General features: G+C 43.5%; 1 protein-coding gene across 1 annotated transcript; it reads right to left on the bottom strand.

Annotated features, from left to right (window-relative positions):
- Positions 1-658: 658 nt before the first annotated feature.
- Positions 659-9,949, bottom strand: LOC121171541 (intelectin-1-like). Its single transcript, XM_041003270.1, has 7 exons — positions 9,892-9,949; positions 7,427-7,525; positions 6,187-6,434; positions 5,724-5,882; positions 5,216-5,336; positions 4,266-4,369; positions 659-811 (listed from the first exon to the last, which is right to left on the bottom strand). Exons 1-7 carry the CDS (start codon positions 9,947-9,949, stop codon positions 659-661), a joined length of 942 nt encoding a protein of 313 aa, XP_040859204.1.
- Positions 9,950-21,200: the final 11,251 nt, after the last annotated feature.

Genomic DNA, 21,200 nt, shown 5'->3' with positions numbered 1-21,200 from the left:
GAAAAAAAAGAAAGATCTTCTGTCTGCTGGTTCACTGCCTAAGTGACTACATTAGCTGGAACTGAGCTAATCCAAAGCCAGGAGCTTCTTCTAGGTCTCCCTTATGGGTTCACGGTTCCAAGGCTTTAGACCATCCTCTACCGTGGCTTTCCCAGGCCACGGACAGGGAGCTAAATGAGAAAAGGAGCAGACAAGACATGAACTGGCACCCATATGTGATTGTGGAGCTTACAAGGCAAGGAGTTAGCAACTGAGCCAGCACACCGGATCCATTCTATTAAATTTAATATGTATTCTTATCTCTTTAAAGTTATTTGTATTTTGTATGTATTAGCCAATAAAAATATATTCTGGAGAATTAATAAGAAAGCATTTCCCTGTCCCTCAATCAAATTCAGAAATTCAGTCTTCTAGACACAGAGATGCTCCTATTCTGTCATAGTTGGGACATAAGAATTTCAAACCCAGAATGTCTATGGTGGAACTCACAGAACAACACATATTCTTTAATGTATCTCTCATATTCTTAGTCAACTTACAAAAAGAGCCCAACAAAGACAGTCATAAGTGTATGCAGTTTTTATTCTCTCCTTATTACCATTCAAAATACTCTATCTGAGGTTTGAACACAGATCCCTGGTCTCACACTGCAGAGCTCTCATCTGTAGAACAGGAGCACAGCTGCCTCGGTGATCGCCTGACTGTTGCTCCAACCCCGATGGGTTCCATATCCATCCCAGTCAAAGGCAGAGAAATCCCCACACTGCCTGGGATTGCTGTCAGGGAAATATCCTCCTCCACCAATGCAGTGCTGGGAACACAAAGAAGGAACACAGGGAGGGATTTGATTGGCTGTGGACATCAGCAGGCTCTTAATGGTCAAGTCCCCTGGAATCTGTTCTGAATCTTTGGTAATTCCCTCCCATAGAACCTGTTCCATGAATTAAAACTCATGATCTTTTTATTATTTCTTTTTAACTTTTCTACTTCTGTTGAACTTTTTTAAACAGAAAATAGAAATGTTGTTTACTTGAAAGACAGAGTGACAGGAGAGAGAATCAAAGAGAGAGAGAGAGAGAGAGAGAGAGAGAGAGAGAGAGAGATATTCTGAATGCTGATTCTGATTTCAAATGACCACAAGAACCGAAGACTGGACCAATCTGAAGTCAGGAGCCAGGAACTTCACATTTGTTTACCACATGCTGGCAGGGACTAAAGTACCTGAGCTTCTCGGTAATATTAGCAGGAAGCTAAACTGGAAGCAAAGCAACCAGGATTCCAACAAAGCACTCGAATGTAGGATGCAGTTGTCACAAGCAGTAGATTAACACACTGTGCCACAGGCTGGACCCTCATCTTATCCTTCAGAGTATGGATTCTTGGACTCAGCAATGGCCTTTTGCTCTCTACACATGCTCTAAATACACAATGCTCAGTCTACACCTCAATTTCTCTGTTGTGGGGACACATCTTATCCCATGACTCTAAAGTGTCACCTGTACAGTGCTGAGTCACAAATCTCACTCTTTCCTGCCCATCTATTTATTATGCTTGAAGACTCCACAAGCAATCAACACTGAGATGTTATCTACTTAGCTATCTGAAACATCTCTTGGCTTCAGAGACCAAAAAAAATTTCTACTTATCCTAATTTCTCTACATTCTAACTTAGTTGAAAATACCCAGCTACCAAAACAAGCATCTAAAATTTTTTTCATCCTCTACATATCCTATGCACCACAATCACCTGGAAGTCAAAATATGTTAAATTCATCATGTGTGTATTTCTGGAACCCATACATGTTCACTCAACTTTACCGAGACACCCTGGAACAGATGCTTCCTCTTATAAATAGGATTCACACCTAATTCAAGCCCTCTTGCCCCTAATGTCACCAGATTTGAATTTGCATCTTCTACACAGAAGCATCATCTTAGTAAAACAAAAACTGATCAGCTCAGCCTTCTGTTCCAAATATTCCAGTAATTCCTGTTACTCACAATATAAATCCAAATACTTGACATAAGACACAAGCCCCTCCGTGCCCTGATTCCTGTATGTTTTTTATGTCAGCAGCCCTCTGATCTGCCCATTATCCAAAATTTGAGACACCTTGATGCCCGTTGAACACGCCTGGTTGCATCACACAGCCAGGACTATGAACACGTTAGTCATGTGCAACAAATGGACTATTCCACACCTTGCAACTTGTTGAACTCTAGACATGTTTTGAACCTCACACAAATTCCACCTTCCTTGGGTAATCAATGCTTGTCATCATTGCAGGCAGGAGCTCCTGTGTGTGCCAGAGTCCCTTGTCTGTACTTCTGCTGCACTGCACGACACTGTGAGTTAGCATTTACCTCTGTGCCCTACTCAACATGAACTCCTCAAGATGACTGAGTCGTCTCTGTATCCCTAACATCCAGTACCTGGTAGGTGTCCTAGGCGTGCATTTCTAAGGATCAGTGCAGTTAACAAACTAAGCAAACATGCATTCACTAACCATCTAAGCAGTTAGGGAAGCCAACATAAGAAATGCTTGTCACAAAAAAATGTTATGAAGACACCTACCCCAACCCACTACCAATGCCCACCCCGTTTCATCCTCTGCATCATCTTCTGAAAAACCTTCTATGACAGCACTGGACTCCTTGTGGCTGGAAAATGGACAAACTAATGCTGAGAGAGGAAGCAGGGATTGTTCTCTCTCCTACCTGAGAAACAAAAAGCATGAAAATATAAAGTGTCTAGAAGTTAATATTAATATTGCTTTCCAATATTGTACATTATGAATATCTTTATGACCTCAGTGTAGATTAGAACATCTCAAAGGAAGCAAAGGATACACAAATAGATAAAAGGTTGATTAATTAAACTACACTGAAATAAATTTTGAGCCAGCACAGTAGTGCATCAGACTAATCCTCTGCACACTGGTACTGGCATCCCAAGTAGCTACAGGTTCATGTCTCTGATCCACTTCTGATCCATATTTGCTTATGGCATGAGAAAGCAGTGAAAAATGGCCCAAGTCTTTGGACCCTGCAGCATAACGAAATCCTGGCTCCAAGCTTCAGATCAGATCAAATCAGCTCTGGCCATTGCAGCCATTTGCAGAGTGAAACAGTTGGTTGAAAACCTTCTCTCTGTCCTACTGTCTGAGTTTTTAAAAAGGAAGCATTGCAAATAAAAATAAATAAAGCATTAAAAACTAAATTTTGTTCCTATGGCACCATCAAGAGAGTAATGAGAACGAGAGCAAAAAGACAGACAGAGGGATACACTGACACAGCATGGAGACACACTCACATACATACATATAGACAAAACCTGACTGAAACCAACACAAATTTGGAGACACACATGGAGGCATACACATTAACAAATAGGAATGTCTGGTAAGATAGCTCAGCTGACTAATCCCACCAATGCGAGGATGCCATATGAGCACCAATTCATGTTCCAGCTGCTCCATTTCTGATCCAGCCACCTGGCTGTACCCTGGGAAATGAGCAGAGGATGACCCAATGAGTTGATATCCTGCACTCATGGGAGAGACCTAGCAGAGGCTCCAGGCTCCTGGCTTCAGGTGGGCACAGCTCCAGAAATTACAGACATTTGGGAAGCAAAACAGCAGATGGAAGATCTTTCTCTCTGTCTCTCCTTTCCAAGTAAATCTACATTCCAATAAAACAAAATAGATCTTTTAAAAGATAAAATAAGGGCCCAGAGTGGTAGCCTAGTGGCTAAAGTCCTCGCATAGCACATGCCTGGATCCCATATGGGCAACAGTTCATGTCCCAGCGTCCATACTTCCCATCCAACTCCCTGGGAAAGCAATGGAGGATGGGTCAAAGCCTTGAGACCCTGCACTCGTGTGGGAGACCCAGAAGAAATTCTTGGCTCCTGGCTTCGGATACCATCAATTCTGGCCATTGCAGCCACTTGGGGAATGAAACAGCAGATGGAAGATCTTCCTCTCTGTATATTGGACTTTCCAATAAAAATAAAAAATAAATCTTTAAAAAATAATAAAGTAGGCTTACAGACTTAGACACAGACAGGTACAAACACTGATATAGGATAGGATAGATGTAGGCACAACACATGTAAATAAAAACACAGGCCTACAGACTTCCTTACATACAGATAACAAAGAAATATAATCACATGTACTCAAGGGCACATCCAAGACACACACAGAGAAAAAAAATCACCTCCTGCACACACAAGCACAGGGAACTGATCTTTCAAAACTCACATGCTCAGTGTTGCAGCCAGTGACTCTCAACCCAGCACATAGTGCATTCGCTGCTCTCTCGTTGTTAAACACCCTGAACTGGACAAATCCAGGAGCAAATTCCCCTGCAAAGATATGACAAAAAAAATCAGTCACACTCAAAGATGATGAGAAATAGCTTCACTTTAACCTATCAGAATACCTAGAGATTCTGTAAACCCAGACTCAAGGGTACAGCATATCTCCATGGTATAGCAGAGCCAGTGTTTCTGATGTTGCCGGGGGCTCATGCATGCCTACCATGAGCTTGTCCCTGTGGGAGAGCTTCTCTCCATCTGGAAACATAGAACTAATACTAGGGGTTATAAAAACTTCACACCTCTGCCTAGGACTTGGGAGAAATGAGACTCAACAGAAAGATCACCTGTAAGACAACAAAAGGTTCGGCAGGGAACAGTAATGGGCATGGGTGGCCACATTCTGCTCATGTCACAGAGTTCCAGCTGCCAGCTGTGAACGAACCAACTCCACCTGCACTCGTAGAGGCAGAAAAATAAAAAAGTAATGACTGTGATTTTCCCATCAGAGACTTCGAAATGCAAGTCTATTATACAAAAAAAAATGCTTGTTTTATGATTACTGATAACTCTTCTCACGACAGAAACTAAATTCTCTCACAACATTGTCAGTTTTTATTTCCTAGCAACATTACTCTATACCTTTTATTAACTCTTACAAGAGGCAAATTAGCTTACTGAATTTTTCAAAACTTGGATTCAAGTATTCCAAAAAGGCAATAACTAGAATTCTACATTCATCAAATTCTACTAACATGGAAATGATCCAAGACCATGTCAAGATGCCAAAGAAGAGTATATTAATATTGTAAAGGCTCAGTAAATACAAACAATAATTTATCATTGTGAATAATTTGTCCATGAAGGAAAATGAGGATTTATGTTGAGACTCACTCTGGCCATAGGGTGAGTAATAAGAGGCAGTTGTTTGGGCATCACCAAAGTCATACACCACATGTGACACTGGGCCATTGTCAGTCCAACACTTCCCTAATCCATATGTCACTGGATATCTCTGCAGAGGCAAGAGAGAGGTTATGTGAGGAGAGTAGAACCAATGTCAAACTATGGAGAGGGAGGAATTTCTTCAAGCTAACTCATTATCCACAAACCAGTCTGAGTAATAGTCAATCCTTTCTCCCCAGAGCTGTGTCTCCACAATGACCCAAACTCCATGTCCCTCTTTCTTTCACACTCTCCATCTCCCTGGCCCTCTCACATTGTCTGAATCAGCTTTTCTGTGAGCAAAAGGACATGGGTTCACAGGAATCCTGAAGTAGGAGAATCAGCCAAACAGAGGCAGTAAGAGATCATCAGCCACCCACATTTCAGACCTGCTCCCTCCAAACACATGGCTTTCTGTTCACCAAAGAATGTGCCCACACCCAACAGCCCAGCGTACCTTGTAGAGGCCGAACAGATTGTGTCCCAGATACTGGAGGAAACCAGTGTTGGTGCGGTATCTCAGCAGGGAGTGCGTCCTCCACTGCTTCAGGGGCGTCTTGTTGGGCACATGCCAGATTTCCAGGTCCTGGGCTTGGATGTCGTAGTAGCCAGGGTTCTGGAGAGTAACAGACACTAAGCCTGACCAGACCACAAAGTTCCACTGAGCCACTGCAGACCTGGCTGAGCTCACAGCACTGGCACAGCCAGGCAAGTGACAGCAGCCTCAGACACCCCACTTCCAGCACACAATGCTTCCTCATATGTCCCTCCCTCCCTTGTGGCCTTCTTGGGGAGAAGTTGTGCTTAAAGGCATGTAAGTACTTAGCAAGCTTTCAAGCCCTTCCTAAGCTTACTTGTGGTGTCATCAACTCAACTCCTCATTCTCACACAGGAGACAGGAAAGAGGGCATTGTACCAACCTTGTAGTCATCACTTGTTGCTGCCTCTGCAGACCCAAAGGTGTTGTAATTGGCCCAGTTGCCGTCCCCCTCTGGGTAGTCTGCCCTGTTGCCCTGCTGACTGGACCACCGATCACCCTGCGTGCACTTCCCACCCATGTTGTTCTCATGCACACTGGCCACCAGGGTCCAGCCACCACCCCCAGAGGTCATGTCACAGAAGGTCTGGTAGATGACTCCATTCTCAGTGCGGAGGAAATACAGGCCATCTGTGGAGAGAACCAACCAGAACTTCACTGTGTGTATACTCATGGTGTACCTTAGCCCACACTAGAAAGGGTCAGGGAACCAAGAACACAGCCTACCAGCTCCTCCACTATGGCCTGTTACCAAGTGGGCCTAGGGATGCTGGAATCCACCCCCCTGAGCCCAAGGTTTACAAGATCATTCATCTGTAACTGCAAAACAGCCTAGAACTATCAAGAACTTTCAGTGACATATCCCAGAATTTCAACATGAACTCCTCCTATGACCCAGAAATTCCACCCCAATCCTCACCCACAGGAAAATTTAACAGCAGCTCATGTGGATATCTAAACACCAATGTTCATTACAGCACAAGAGTCACAAAAGACAAAAGGTGGGAACAGCACAAACACACAAAGAAAGACCAATGGAGCACAAAATTGTGTGTGTGTCTGTGTGTGTCTGTGTGTGTGTGCAGAGAGACAGAAAGGATAAAATCAGTGAATACGTCATTGTATGTCATGGATACACCTCTAAAGCATGATGCTAAGTAAGACAGCCACCATAAAAAACAAATGACCCCTAATCCCCATTCTGTGAGGTAAACAAAGGGGCAAATTCATACTAGGCAAAAGCACAGCAGCAGTGGCCACAGCCTGAGAACAGGCAGAACATGCAGGAAGTGCTTGCTGGACACTACATCTTAGCATCCACTCTGGGAAATGACAATGTCCTGGAGATGCAGCCTTGTGAAGGCTCCACTGCATCAGAAGGCATTAAAGACACTAAAACTGTCTTAACTGCAAAATGTTCTCCACCACGTTATAGTTGCATAATTACTCATATGTTTTCTTAAAACTAAAACTAGTGGTTGTATATACTTAAATGAAATGAGTATTTATATGTATAATACCAAACATTCTTTAAACAAACAAACAAAAAGCAAAACAAAACTATGTTCTGCGAAGCCTAAGCACTTGACTAGTTCTGGCTGGCTGGCTGGCTCATCACTCACCACGGGATGCAGGGCAATTCTGTTTGATTTCCTTGCAGCTTCTGGGCAGAGTTGGAGAATAAGAACAGGTGTGTCTCATGGGATCTGTATAGTTAACAGCTGCAGAACAAGCAGAGTTTGGTTATTTCTGCATTTTGACATAAACCCTCATGTCCCATTGTCCTGAATCCCACACCCGTTCCACTCTTCCACTCCCACAGCAGAGCCCATTCTGTGCCTGCAGTCTACAGCTCTGAGAGACCCAGATCAGATCCATTCAGCAAATCTCCCCCATCTCACCCAGCAGGCTTTATGCACATCCCCTCCATGCCACCACCAACTGCAATACTCCCTGCCCTAGACATTGGGCATCCCGACACATTCAGCATCCCCAAGGACTTGCCTCTAAGGAGATTACAGAACAGTCAATAGAACTCTATTGAGAAGAACAGATGATAAGAGCTAATCATGTTGGCACTTGCAAAACAAAGTATGTGACATGGGAAAGAACAGGCCATAATGGAGAAAGGGGGTGTCAGGATGAGATCTCAGAGTCAAAACAGAACATCTTGTCCAGGGAACAACTAACCGTGTCCTGAGAAAATGCACAACATATATCTGTAGAAAGAAAGAGAAGAAAACTGCACATGGAATTGGAGGACATCATGTCCAAAAGCAGAAAAATAAGCTAAATTATTACCTACTCTATAGCAGAAAAAAAAAAGTAGCCTACTGAAGCTGACCCTGGGTGAGGAGGTAGGGAGTAAGGAGACAACAGCTAGAAGTCCAGCAGAGGCAGAGAAGGAAGAGCCTGGTCTGGGAATCCCACTCTGCAAACTGCTATGAACGTCCAGAGGAATGAGAACACCCCCATACTGCAAGGCAGCTGAGTTCACCCGGATGGAACACAGCCCTCACCCTTGAGTGTCTGCGGAAGTGAACTTCACCTACCAAAGCCTCAGTTTCCTCATTATTCAAAGCTAAGAAAGAGTGTTTTGTGAAGTCAGGTGAGAAAATACCTAAAACACATTGCCTTTTTTTTTTAATTGGAAAGTCAGATCTACAGAAAAGGAGAGACAAAGAGAAATATCTTATGTCTGCTGACTCCCTCCCCAAGTGGCTGCAACGGCCAGTGTTCAGTCAATCCAAGACCAGGAGACAGGAGCTTCTTTCTGGGTCTCCATGTGGGTACAGGGTTCCAAAGTTTGGCTGTCCTTGACTACTTTCCCAGGTCACAAGCAGGGAGCTGCATGGGAACTAGAGATGCCGAGATATGATCCAGCACCATGTGTGATCCCACGCGTGCAAGACGAGGACTTGAGAGACTAGGCTACCATCCCTAGCACAAAACATATCTTCTTTAAAATAAATAAATAAATGGGGAATGATACAATAGCCTAGTGACTTAAACACTTCAACTGAATGTGCAAGGATGCTGTATGTGTTTGTGTCCCTGCAGCTCCACTACCCATCCCGCTTCCTGTTTGTAGCCTGAGAAGCAGTTGAGGACAGCTCAAGGCCTTAGGAACGTAAATCTACATTGAAGATCCTAAGGAGGTTCCTGGCTTTGGATCAGCTCAGCTCAGCTCAGGTTCAGCTACAACCATTGCAGCCACTTGGAGAATGAACCAGCAGATGCAAGATCTTCCTCTCTGTCTCTCCTTCTCTCCATGAAACCTGCCTTTCTGATTAAAAAAATAAATAAATCTTTTCAAATATAAATAAACAAATAAATAACAAGAAAGAAAAACGCATTTTAAAGTGCCTTCATTCTAAATATATAGTAGAAACAAGGGCTTGGCAGGATAATATAGTGGTTAGTGTCCTCGCTTTGCACGTGCCAGTGTCCCATATGGTCGCTGGTTCTAATCCCTATGGCCGTGCTTCCCATCCAGCTTCCTGCTTCTGGCCTGGGAAAGCAGTCAAGGATGGCCCAAAGCCTTGGGACCCTACACCCGTATGGGAGATCAAGGACAGCTCCTAGCTCCTAGCTTCAAACTGGCTCAGCTCCAGCCGTTCCAGCCACTTGGGGAGTGAGTCATAGCACAAATTATCTTCCTCTCTGTCTCTCTCCTCCCTGTATGTCCGCCTTTCAAATAAAAATAAATAACTCTTCAAATAAAAGGGTGGGGTAGAAATACATGAAGATACATTCCTTGACAAAATTAGCTGTATCATTCCCAAGGAAATTGAAGATCAAGACCACTGACCTGGGGAAGAGCAGGGAGGAAACTTTTTTCTCACTGATGCCCACACAGGATCATGCAGAGGCTCAAAACATAGATAGTGCCCTCAGCTGCACCAGTGCTATGAGCCAGTCCCACAGACAGAAATCAACATGAAGCCTACATGCACACCAGCCTCTCTGCATCCCTAAGCACTCCCTGTGCCCTGGGAGAGATGGATCCAGGAAGCACCAGGACTAACTCAGCCCTGGAGGACCAGAGCTGATCTGGGATGCTTCTCCACCCAGGAGGGCAACTCACCTGCACTGCGCCAGCTGCTGGCCACAACCAGGAGCAGCAGGAAGCCTAATTGGGTCATGGCAACCTAAAGAGAAGGAAGATGAAGGACACTGGGTCGATATTGATTTGTGTACCTCCTTGATCCCAGGCTGTGCACTCCTGCAAAGACTCCAGGCCCCTTGCCTTGGGTTGAGTGCCACACATCCCTGAGACCAACATCATGGCTGCACCCCTGAACTGTAACAGGAGCTCCCCCACTCACAGACTGAGTTCCCACAGCACTTTGTCCAGCACCAGTCACAGCCTCCTTGGCACCTGCACAGCCTCCTCACTTCAGTCCATGCACAGGAGCTAAATGGAGATGGGAGTTCTCTCTGCAGAGGCTCCTGATGTGAAATGAGAAGCTGAGCCCTTTATGCAGAAAGCCCAGTGAGGGCCAGCCCAGGTGTCCGACCACACCCTTCCTGGGCATGATGCCCATGGAGGGATAACCTTTGTTAACTCAAGGAAGGTTGTTTACACAGTGATAACTCTTGAAATTCATACACTTTGAAAGATAAATGTTAAAGTCTTCTAAAGGCATGGGTCCAACATTGGGGAAACATAAACCATTACATGTCTCAAAAATAAAATGCAAGTAGGTAAATAAGCCACCTGGAGTTGGCATCACTTGGTTTTCTTTGTGTCTTTCTTTCTGAAAAATAAAATCTTTTTAAAAAATTAAACATCTACCATTATCATCACTTCATCAAAAAGAAACATTGACAAAAAGGAGAATCACTTAAAATAATATAAATGATTTAGCTGAATATGTTAAATTCCCTGCAAAAATCACTATTTTCTCCTTCGTTTTCTCATTTTGCCACAAACACAGGAAAATTTATGTATTGGGGGAATAAATCAGTATGAATGTCCTGGGATGTCCCAACCCTGCTGATGTCATTCTTCAGTTCTCATGACCCCACCTTCAGCTACACTGGAATTGATCGATTTTCTTCATTGTACCACATAGAGAAGAAACAGCTTTCTGTAAACTTAGTGGAATGAAAGCCCCAGGAAGTGTCTAACTCTTTCCTTTTCAGCCAATATGCTCTATTTAAACGTTCAGTTACTGCTTTACACAACATTAACTTATAGGAAAAAATACAGTACCAGGAAGGAATATTCTGTGGAAAGTTTTACATTCTTTAGTACTTTTATCGTAGGTGTATGAAACTTTTGTAACCTTAGTAACATTACGCATCTCATCTTCAAGGATCCACAAAACATGGAATTTCCACAACTGACAGCATCTGTGAGTCTAGGGAAATGGAAAAGTCTCTCTTAGGAACTCGACCCAGTCAAACTACCATTATTTTACCAGTAACTGTGTCCCACTGACTATAACTCATACTTCCTCTTGAATCTGTTTCCCATCACACCTGCTCCAACTCCCAATACCCTTGACACCAAGCCCCCAGTTCCTGCCACTGTGCCTGCACATCCAACTAAGGACAGGCCAGAGGGAAGCCACTGAGGACTCTTGACATACATAAAATGGTTGATGGGGACCCCCACAGAAGAGGCCACTGCACAGGCATGTGTGCCTGAGAGTCGGGATATGTGATGGAGGGGATGGAGAAGCAGAGGTTCTCCAAGGGGAGGCCACTACACTCCCCAATGCACAAGGTAGCTGAGCCTAGGGGCAAACCAGGTGGGGGTGCTTGAAGGATCTCCCCAGATCAGGCAGTTATACCCACTGGTACACAAGGGATCAGGGAACAAATACAGGCCAGACCAGGACATAACAACTGCTAAAACATGTGAGTGTTAGCTAGGGAGTACAGCTCAGTAGGGATTCTGACAGGGAGACCTAGCCAGGCCAAGGTACCTACCAGTAAGCACAGAGCTGGGTCTGGAAATAGATCAGGACAGGACATTGTACCTGTCCATACAAGTGAAAGTTGGACAATGGGCAGGCCAGGTCAATGCCACAACCTGCTAACAGATCTGGGAACTGGCATGATATGGGTCCTCAGGACTCTACCAACTTGGCAGCTATACCAGCCAGTATGCACGAGTCTGGGGCTTGAGGCAAGAAGGGTCTGGTCACAGCACTCACCAGTGCACACAAGAACCATGACTGGGGGTAACACAGTCCATGTTGCAACACCCACTGGAATGCATAGAAGCCAGGTATAGGATATAGCATCATAAGTGTTCAAGGTCTCCTTGACTGAGCAGTTGTGCCTGCTGGTGCCCACAAGAGCCAGACCTAGGGGTGAGCTAGGCCAGGCTGCAGCACCCACCAGCACATGCAACCTAAAGGTATGGGGTAGGCCAAGCCAGACCATAATGCCCATTGGTACATACCATAGCCAGATCTAGGAGACAAACTGGTGGGGGTTTGGTGAATCATCTTGACGAGGCCAGGACACCCCCTGGTGGATACAAGTTCGATTTAGGGGTGAGCCATGATTGGGCATTGCGCCTGCTGGTGCAAGCGAGAATTGCATCTGGGAAACAGCTTGATGGTGGTTCAAAGAGTTGTCCTGATTAGGTCACCATACCCACTAGAAGTTATGAGAACCAGGGCTTATGTGGGCCAAGCCAGACAGATGTATCCACTAGTACTCATAGGAACTGAGGCTTGAAGCTAGCCTGGTATAGTTTTTGGAGGGTTCTCTCCACCACCCATCCCCAGCCCCTCCACACACATGCGTACACCATGCTAACATACTCAAAGAAACATACAGGAGATAGGCCAGGAAGGCATCTGGACCAGGTGCAGCATTTACCCCTCCTCCTCTTACTAAAACTATCACTACTGGAGGCCCCCATGGGTCTGCAATCCTCATCATCTCACTACTGTAATGAACGTTTAAAAATCATGATTTTATATGAAATACGCTATTAACAATGTTTCTGTGTGTTTGAGAGTCCATAATCAGAGCAGAGTTAGTAGGTCAGGTTTGTTTCGCATAAGGAACAGAAGAAAATGAGCAAGGGATATTCATAGCGTTGGCACTGAGGAGGAGCTGGGACAATAAGAGAAATGTGGGGAGACATAAACTGCAACAAGCTAACCTGTTTAGTTTGGGGCTATGAGGGCACAGCCTGAGGTTAGGTTGCATTTACTGGCAACTGGAAATTGCTGGGAAATGGCAAAGTGTTGAGGACTGGAGGATGAAGGATAGACCACTGCTTTAGATACATCACTGCTTATGGGTTTTAAGTTTACCATAATAGTCAACCTCCATAAAAATAACTCAAATTGTGTTTCAGTCAAATAATTATGCCCTAAGAGATATCAGTGTGAAGAAAACACTTACACCCACCCCACATTATCCATATGACTTGGCCACATTTTGTTGTTTTAACACTATGTTGCCAGCATCCCATATGGGCACCAGTGCGTGTCCTGCCTACTCTATTTCTAAATCAGTTCCCTGCTCATGGCCTGGGAAAGCAGCAGAGGATGGTTCTGGGAAAGTGGCAGAGAACGGTTCAAGTGCTTCAACACCTGCACTCATGTGAGAGATCCAGAAGAAGTTCCTGGCTTTGAATTGGCTCAACACTGGCCACTGTGGCCATTCCAGGAGTGAACCGACAGATGAAAGATCTCTCTCACCCCCTCTCTCTTTCTCTCTTGCTATCACTCTCTCAGTTACTCTCTCAGTCTGTGTGTGTGTGTGTGTGTGTGTGTGTGTGTGTGTGTGTGTAGCTCCCTCTCTCTGTAACTCTGCCTTTTGATTTAAAGTAAATCTTTTTTTAAAACATGAGTATTACTGTAAAAATCAACAAACAGAAAAGGATATAAATAGAATTAGAGTTTAATGAATTACAGAAAGGCAAATGTAATAAAATGTGTAAAAATTCAGAAACACTTATTCATCCTTTTCATTTGAAGAATCCCTTGTTTATTCTTCACACTTTCCCATACAAAAAAAATTGGTTAATCATTTAGTTTATACAGAAACACATACAACACCTGAAGCCTTTATGTGAATTCTATTGAACTGATTGATGTCTCTACAATACTGAATGTGATATGTTTATTATCTGAATTTTCACTGAAATCTCATACTATAGCTTCTCAGTAGAGATTTTTCTTTTGTCTTGCATTCCCTAAATTTTTAGTTTGTTCATTTGAGACCCTCAGAGAGACAGGGATACAGACAGAAGAATATTGAGAACTTCCACCTACTAATTCACTCCCCAAGTGCCCTATTCACCTAAGGCCAGAACAGGCTCAAATAGGAACCTGGAACTCTAACCAGGTCTCCCAAATGATTGACACGAATTCAGTCTCCCGACCCATCACCACTGCTTGAAAGGAAAAGGGGAACTACTTTGATGCTATTGCAACATTCTGTCTTTTCTTTTTTAATTTATTTTGATTTTCATTGAAGGACCCAGCATCGTGAATCAGTGGCTACATCCTCACACTGAACGTATAAGCATCCCATATGGGCAACGGTTCATGTGCAGTTGCTCTGCTTCTCTTCCAGCTTCCTGCTTGTGGCCTGAGAAAGCAGTAGAGAGTGGCCCACAGCCTTGGGAGCCTATAACCAAGTGGGAGATCCAGGAGAAGCTTCTGGCTCCTGGCTTAGAATGGCCCCAGTTCCAGCCATTGTGACTACTTGGGGAGTGAACCAGCAGATGGACCAGGCTTCAACAGCAAGCTACCTGGATGAGTGGAGGCTCTAGGGTGGACTATGTCAGCCAGTGGGCCATGAAAGCAGTTCCTCAACCTTGGAGCGATGAAATCAAAAGCTATCAAAACCACTTAAGCAGTAGCCTCAGATCATGCTCCATAGAGGGACCCTGAGATGACATCGGGTGGCCCTACCCATTCCTGGGTACTGGTGTGACTGAGCTGCCAGCAGCAGCCCTTTCCACCCTCTCCCCAAGTTCCCCAGAAAATGAAAAGAAGACTGCAGGCAGTCGTCTCATCCACTTTCCCCATTCCACGACCTTCCCCATACTAATTGGTATCCATATTGGTGTGCATTTCTTACCTATGTAAACATCATCAAAAATAAAATCAAGTTATTCTTGTAAGTAATTTGACTTTGAGCAGAAAGGGAGAAAAACGTAAAAGTCCCCATAACAAGGTCCAGAAGCTACAAAGCAAAAGGTGTTGTTTCTGTATGTGTCCATTCCTTTCATGAGGGAGGAGCTGGTGGTGCCTTAAATGAATATACAAATGGGGTGGAGTTTAGCTATAGTTATGAGATTTTCTGGGAGTTTCATGATAGCTCCAGGTAAAGCTCAACTTCTTAATTATCATGACATATCCTCCTGGTCCAGGATGACATGCAGATACATCACAGGAAAGTGGGAGTCCTGTGATGAGAGCTGAGGGGGTAGAACCACACTGTAGGGTTGGCAGATAGAGTGATTCAATCCTCTTATCCCTGCCTAGCTCCCCACATCAAGAGGACCATCAGATCACTTCATCCTCCCAAGGCCAGAGCTGCACACAGCCAGTGTGTTTTCCTCCGTCGTGGGCTGACACTGGCAGTGCTGCCAGAGGTGCTCACAACAGAAGGCCTAGTGGAGGCTTGGTGGTATGAAAACAAACTCCTGTGGTGACATGGAATTCTCAGCACCTGGTTCAGTTTCTGATACAGCAACTAGAAATAGACTAAGACCTTGGAGACCAAATAAAAGCAATGTGAATATAGTTTGAATTGCACTGAAAGAAAGGACTCGAAGAGCACTCTGGGAACAGGCTAAAATCACAACTGAAGGGCCTGGCAACATGGCCTAGCGGCTAAAGTCCTCGCCTTGAAGGCGTTGGGATTCCATGTGGGCTCCGGTTCTAATTCCAGCAGCTCCACTTCCCATCCAGCTCTCTGCTTGTGGCCTGGGAAAGCAGTTGAAGACGGCCCAAAGTCTTGACACTCTGCAATTGTGTGGGATACCCAGAAGAGGTTTCTGGTTCCCAATTAGGATCGGGGCAGTACCGGCCATTGTGGCTCACTTGGGGAGTGAATCATTGGACGGAAGAATTTCCTCTCTGTGTCTCATCCTCTCTGTATTTCTGACTTTGTAATAAAATAAATAAATCTTTTTTAAAAAATCACAATTGAAGACCACAATAGTTAAGGTTGGAATGGACATTTGAAACTATTCTCAACAAACACAAGAACAAAAAATGTAAATGATATTTATTTTTTTATTTTTAATTTTTAATGGAAAGTCTGATTTACAGAGAGAAGAGACAGCAAGACAGATCTTGCATCCGCTTCTTCACTCCCCAAGTAGCCACAATGGCATGAGTCGAGATGATCCAAAGCCAGGGTCAAGGAGCCTCTTCAGGATGTCCCAAACAGGTGAAGGGTCCCAAAGCCCTGGGCCATCCTCTACTGATTTTCCTAGGTCAAAAGCAGGGAACTGGAATGGAGGCAGAGCACTGAGATAAAAACGAGTGCCCACATGGGATCCGGGAACATGAAAGGCAAGGACTTTAGCTACTAGGCTACTGCACCAAGGCCCCAAATTGATTTTTTTTAATTAAGAGGACATATGTCAACCATGGTTGTGATGTTGACTTTAATATTGCTACACGTGCAATCCATGGCCTGGAGTATGAGGTCATGAGATCTGGCTTGCAGGTTATATACCAGGTGACCTTTGACAGTGTCAAATCATTCCGTTTTACAGAATTTACACAGTATTTTCCAGTCCATGCTTCCTCAATGCAGCACTATTGAGCTCTCAGATCACTTCATGCCCTGTTGTGGACAGGGGATATCCTATGCAGATACTGCCAAAATATTGCATGGAACACCTATATCTCAAAAACACAAATTGGCATTGGCATTTTACAACTTTCTGTCCATAATTTAATAACCCTACTTGAAAGACAAAACCACCCATACTTCCCATACCTCATATCTCACTTTAGAGCCAATACTCTGCTCCTTAGGAAACAGTGGAGAAATGATGGTGATGGAGATTGGAGAACATTATGATCAGATTTGCATTTTGAACAAAATAGTGAAATGTATCTGAGCTCTACTCACAAGTCAGGACTGCTGAGCTCAGCAGCATCCCATGAGCACAGCTGAGACACTCGCACTTGATGATAGCTCTTGACTCACCTACTGAATAAGCAACTGAAGATGGGATTCCAGATGAGCCCAGATACCCACTCCTAGGGAGACTGGCTTCTCTGCCAAGGCTGGAGGAATAAAAGCAGAGAGGAGATTGCCCTGTGTCTCCTGTTTCTCACTGAGTCCAAATTCTTTTTCTTCCTTAGGATGTTTATATTGTAGAATTCCATCAGCCAATTAGCATGGCTTTTTACAATCCAGATGAAACATTTTTGCCTATCCCAAATATAATACTGGGTGTTCTAAAAACAGGGTACACTCCTGTTCTAGCAGAGCTGAGAGTTGAAATTCCAAACCCAGAGCATCTGTCACAGGATTCACCAGAACAATACAGATTCTTTTGTATCTCTCTCAAGTTGTTATCCAACTTACCAAAAGAGCTCGAGGACCAGCATTGTGACACAGTGAGTGAAGTGGACACCTGTAGCGCTGGTGTCTCATATGAGCACTGGTTCATGTCCTGGCTGCTCCTCTTTCAGTCCAGCCTCCTTCTAATTACCTAGGAGATTAGAAATAAATAGCCCAAGAACTTTGGCCCCTGCCACCCTTGTGAGAAGCCAGAGCAATCTCCTGGTTTCCTACTTGTCCAGCCCCTGCCATTGTGACCACTTAGGGAATAAACGAATAGATGAGAGATCCCTTTCTATCATCTAATTATCTATCTATCTATCTATCTACCTATCTATTTATCTATCTATCTATCTATTTCTTCCTCTCTCTGTAACCTGCCTTTCAAATAAATAAAATAAATCTTTTTTAAAAACTTGCAAAAGCTAAAACCCACAAATTTAAATAGTTTATTGTTCTTCTCTCATTATTTCTCCAGTTTCCCTGTCTCTGACACACTGAGGTTTGGACCTGAATTCCAGGCATACACGGCAGATCTTTCACCTATTGAACAGGAGCAAGGCTGCCATGGTGATCTCCCAGCTGCTGCTGAAATCCTGATGAATTCTATACACATCCCAGTCAAGAAAGAAAAATCTCCACACTGCCAGGTTTTGTCCTCAGGGAAGAATCCTCCCCACCAATACAGTGCTGGGAACACAAAGAAGGAACACAGGCAGGGATTTGATTGGCTCCAGGCCCACCATTGAAACTTTAATGAACAAGACCTTCAGGATCTTTGATCCAAAATCTTCTTGGCTTTGATGTTTGGGACTGTTCCCATTTATAAAGCTCTCTTCTCCACAAAATTCTGACAAAATGCTCTTTTTTTCTGACTTCCTTTCTAGCTCTCTTCACATTCATCCTCAGAACCCATCAGCCGAGATTTCTTCCTCTGCATTCCCTAAACTCACAAGGTCTCAAAATTCCTCTTCTGTGACTCATCATTCCCAAGATTAACTGTCATCTGTACATAGAAGACTCCCAAATCCCTCAGTCCTTCTCAGGCACTTCTCAAGCTTGTAACCTTTACATATACCTGCTATGTCCACATAGATACCTCCTAAGTTTTCAGACTCCACCAGGAGTCAGAAACTGTTTGCCCTCAATTTCTTCCCCATTCTATTGGCCTGTATGAATACACTAGTAGGAACTTGCATTTTTAACCAACTGCCTATAATTCTGGCACCCCATTTGAGAGCAGGTTCAAGTCCTGGCTTCTCTACTTCCAATCCAGGTTTCTGTTAATACCCCTGGGAGAAAAGTACCAGAAGATGGCTCTAATATACCTGTATGCCTGAAACTATGTGAGAGAGTTGGCCAGAGTTCCAGACTCCTGGCTTCAGTCTGGCCCACCTTTAGCTGTTACATCCATTCGGGCAGTAAACCAGTGGATGAAAGATTCTGTGTGTGTTTGTGTGTGTGAGAGAGAGACACAGACAGACAGGCAGACAGGCAGACAGACAGACTATGCCTTTCACAATATAATTATATATATATATATATACATATATATATACTAATAGCACTCATTCACCAAAACAAAACATTATAAACTTTTCTATTTCTTCTACTTCCCACATCTCCAAATCACTTGGTAACCAAAGCCCATTCATTGTATCCCCTGTGTGTCTCCAGAATCCATTCATGGTCTTGAATCCTAACAGGAGCACACTGGATCAAGCCCTTCCTTTTACATCAGAACCTTTGCACCTGCTTCAAGCTCTCCTTGTACCTAATTTTCCTGCCCATGAATTCACATTCTACACATAGCCAGGTATAACCAAAACTGATCAGATCAGCTCTGTGTTCAAAACTCCCCAGTGACTCCTATCACACACAATAAAAACTTCAAATTCTTGACGTAAGACACAACATTCTCCATGTTCTTCCAATATTTTCAATTTCAGTTCCTTGCTGTAGCCCCTGCTCCGACATTAAACAAAACCTTGCTACCTACTCAACATGCCAGACTCCTTCAGACACTGATGATTTTTAACACATTTGTGATTCAGGCTAAAATTACTCCACTCAGCCCATTGCTGCTTTTGTGATCTTCATCTTTTGAAATTCAGCATAAGTGCCACCTCCTTAGGGAATTGATGATGTGCATCAGTGCAGGTAGGAGCTCCTGTATCAAGTGCCTGAGCCCCTGTTTGTATGGCTGTTACACCACATCACATGGCAATCCAGCATTTGCCCTGGGTCCCACTCACCTTGAGCTCCTTAAGAGGACTGGGCCATCTGTTTCTCTAACACTTCAGTCAGTGTTGAAGACATGCATTTTAAGCTGCAATGCATGCAGATAAACATGCAAACGGGCACTAACAAACCATCAGAGGGACCATGGAAGCCAGAGTGGGACACACTTATGAAGGACAAAGACACGTGGGCTCCCACTGCATATTCCCATCATCTTCTGAATCAACACCTGGGGCCTCTTCCATAAGAGCCCAAAAACCCATTTTGGCTGAAAAGTGGAGACTGATAGCTGAGATGGCAAGTGTTTCTTGACAAAGAAATGGAATAGCGCCCAGCAAAACCAAAGGCAAATGTGAAGAATATCCCAATAAAATGACAACAGAAGACCAAATCAGTGAGCAACCCATTGCTGAAATAACAGGACCAAATTACCACTCCTATTCATATTAACCCTGAAGATAAATGGCTTAAACTTATCAATCTGAATTTAAAAAACAAAACCTATCTATTTGTTGCCTACAGGAGACAATTTTGCCAACAAAGATCAGTGGAAACATATCTCATAGATTTTGTTTCTTTTGTTTTTGCTTTTGTTAGTTTCACCTCTTCAAAACATTTTCTTCTGATTGGATTTGTCAATGATTTGTTGATCATACAGTAGCATCATTTTCTTCAAGAAAGTTCTTGATTTTATTTTATATTTCTTCAGCAACACATTAGTCACACAATAACATTCAGCATGTTATTTAATTTCATGATGTTGTTAATTTCTTTTTTCTTACTGTTGTCGATTTTGTTTTGTGGCTTTTCCTTTAAGGGGGTGTACAGTAACTATGTAATGGAAACTATCATATGTGTATCTCTACTTCCAAAGATGGACACCCAATGAAACTTTTTACTATATATGGACTCTCTGCTGTTGTCCATGCAGGCAATGACTCTTTATGAAGAACTATACTTGAGTAATGATATAAGGGAACTCAGTGAGGTGGGCGGGGATTGGGGAGGAGATAAGGAAAATCCCAGGGCCTATAAAACTATAAAATTGTAATAATAAAAAGAAATAAAATTTTCAAAAAAAATGATTCAAGCACAGAGTGTCCAGAGTCATGGACCATGACATCCATGAATGATTCACTTCAATAGCCAGAGTAGTGGGGCAAAAGTTTTTGTATAGAAGGTCAGTGATATCATAGAGTACTCAATCAGTTATGTAAAGGAAAAGGTGTTGATGTCTCAGTTAAAGTTTTTTTTTTTTAAGTTCTTGACTACAATCTATAACTATTTGTTTCCAAAGCTTGGAACCTTAGATTTGGCTACATGAGAAAAATGCCTACCATTCAAAATGGCATCAATTTTTTCAGATCTTCTAAGTCTACATGAGTCTCAGGGAGAACAGAAGAAGACCTGTTTAGTTAGGGACACACATGCAGAACCAGAGCACTAGAAAGAAAATTACTAACTAATTTAAAATGTGGTTAACTGCAAAACTGGCTTCTGTAAACCAAGCTTGCGGTACTTACTTGCTTCAGCCCCTCACTACCAAGCAGAATGTAGCTCTTAGACTGTATAAACAATTGACCATCGGATCATCTGAAGGACACAGTATTTAGACTAACTAGAGACACAGTAACTTAA

Source organism: Ochotona curzoniae, unplaced genomic scaffold (assembly GCF_017591425.1).
Source record: "Ochotona curzoniae isolate NIBS_2020 unplaced genomic scaffold, NIBS_Ocur_1.0 scaffold_2683, whole genome shotgun sequence".
NCBI lineage: Eukaryota > Metazoa > Chordata > Mammalia > Lagomorpha > Ochotonidae > Ochotona > Ochotona curzoniae.
The sequence above is the reverse complement of the archived record's forward strand: the minus strand, read 5'-3'. Positions and strand labels throughout refer to the sequence as shown.

What these genes read in the sequence shown, in the direction of transcription:
- LOC121171541 (XM_041003270.1), bottom strand. Translation starts at nt 9,949, where the DNA reads ATGACCCAATTAGGCTTCCTGCTGCTCCTGGTTGTGGCCAGCAGCTGG. An exon ending in GAATTGCCCTGCATCCCGTG is followed by an intron (nt 6,435 to 7,426) that starts GTGAGTGATGAG and finishes TTCTCTCCACAG; the next exon opens with ATGGCCTGTATTTCCTCCGC. An exon ending in CAACAAGTGATGACTACAAG is followed by an intron (nt 5,883 to 6,186) that starts GTTGGTACAATG and finishes GTTACTCTCCAG; the next exon opens with AACCCTGGCTACTACGACAT.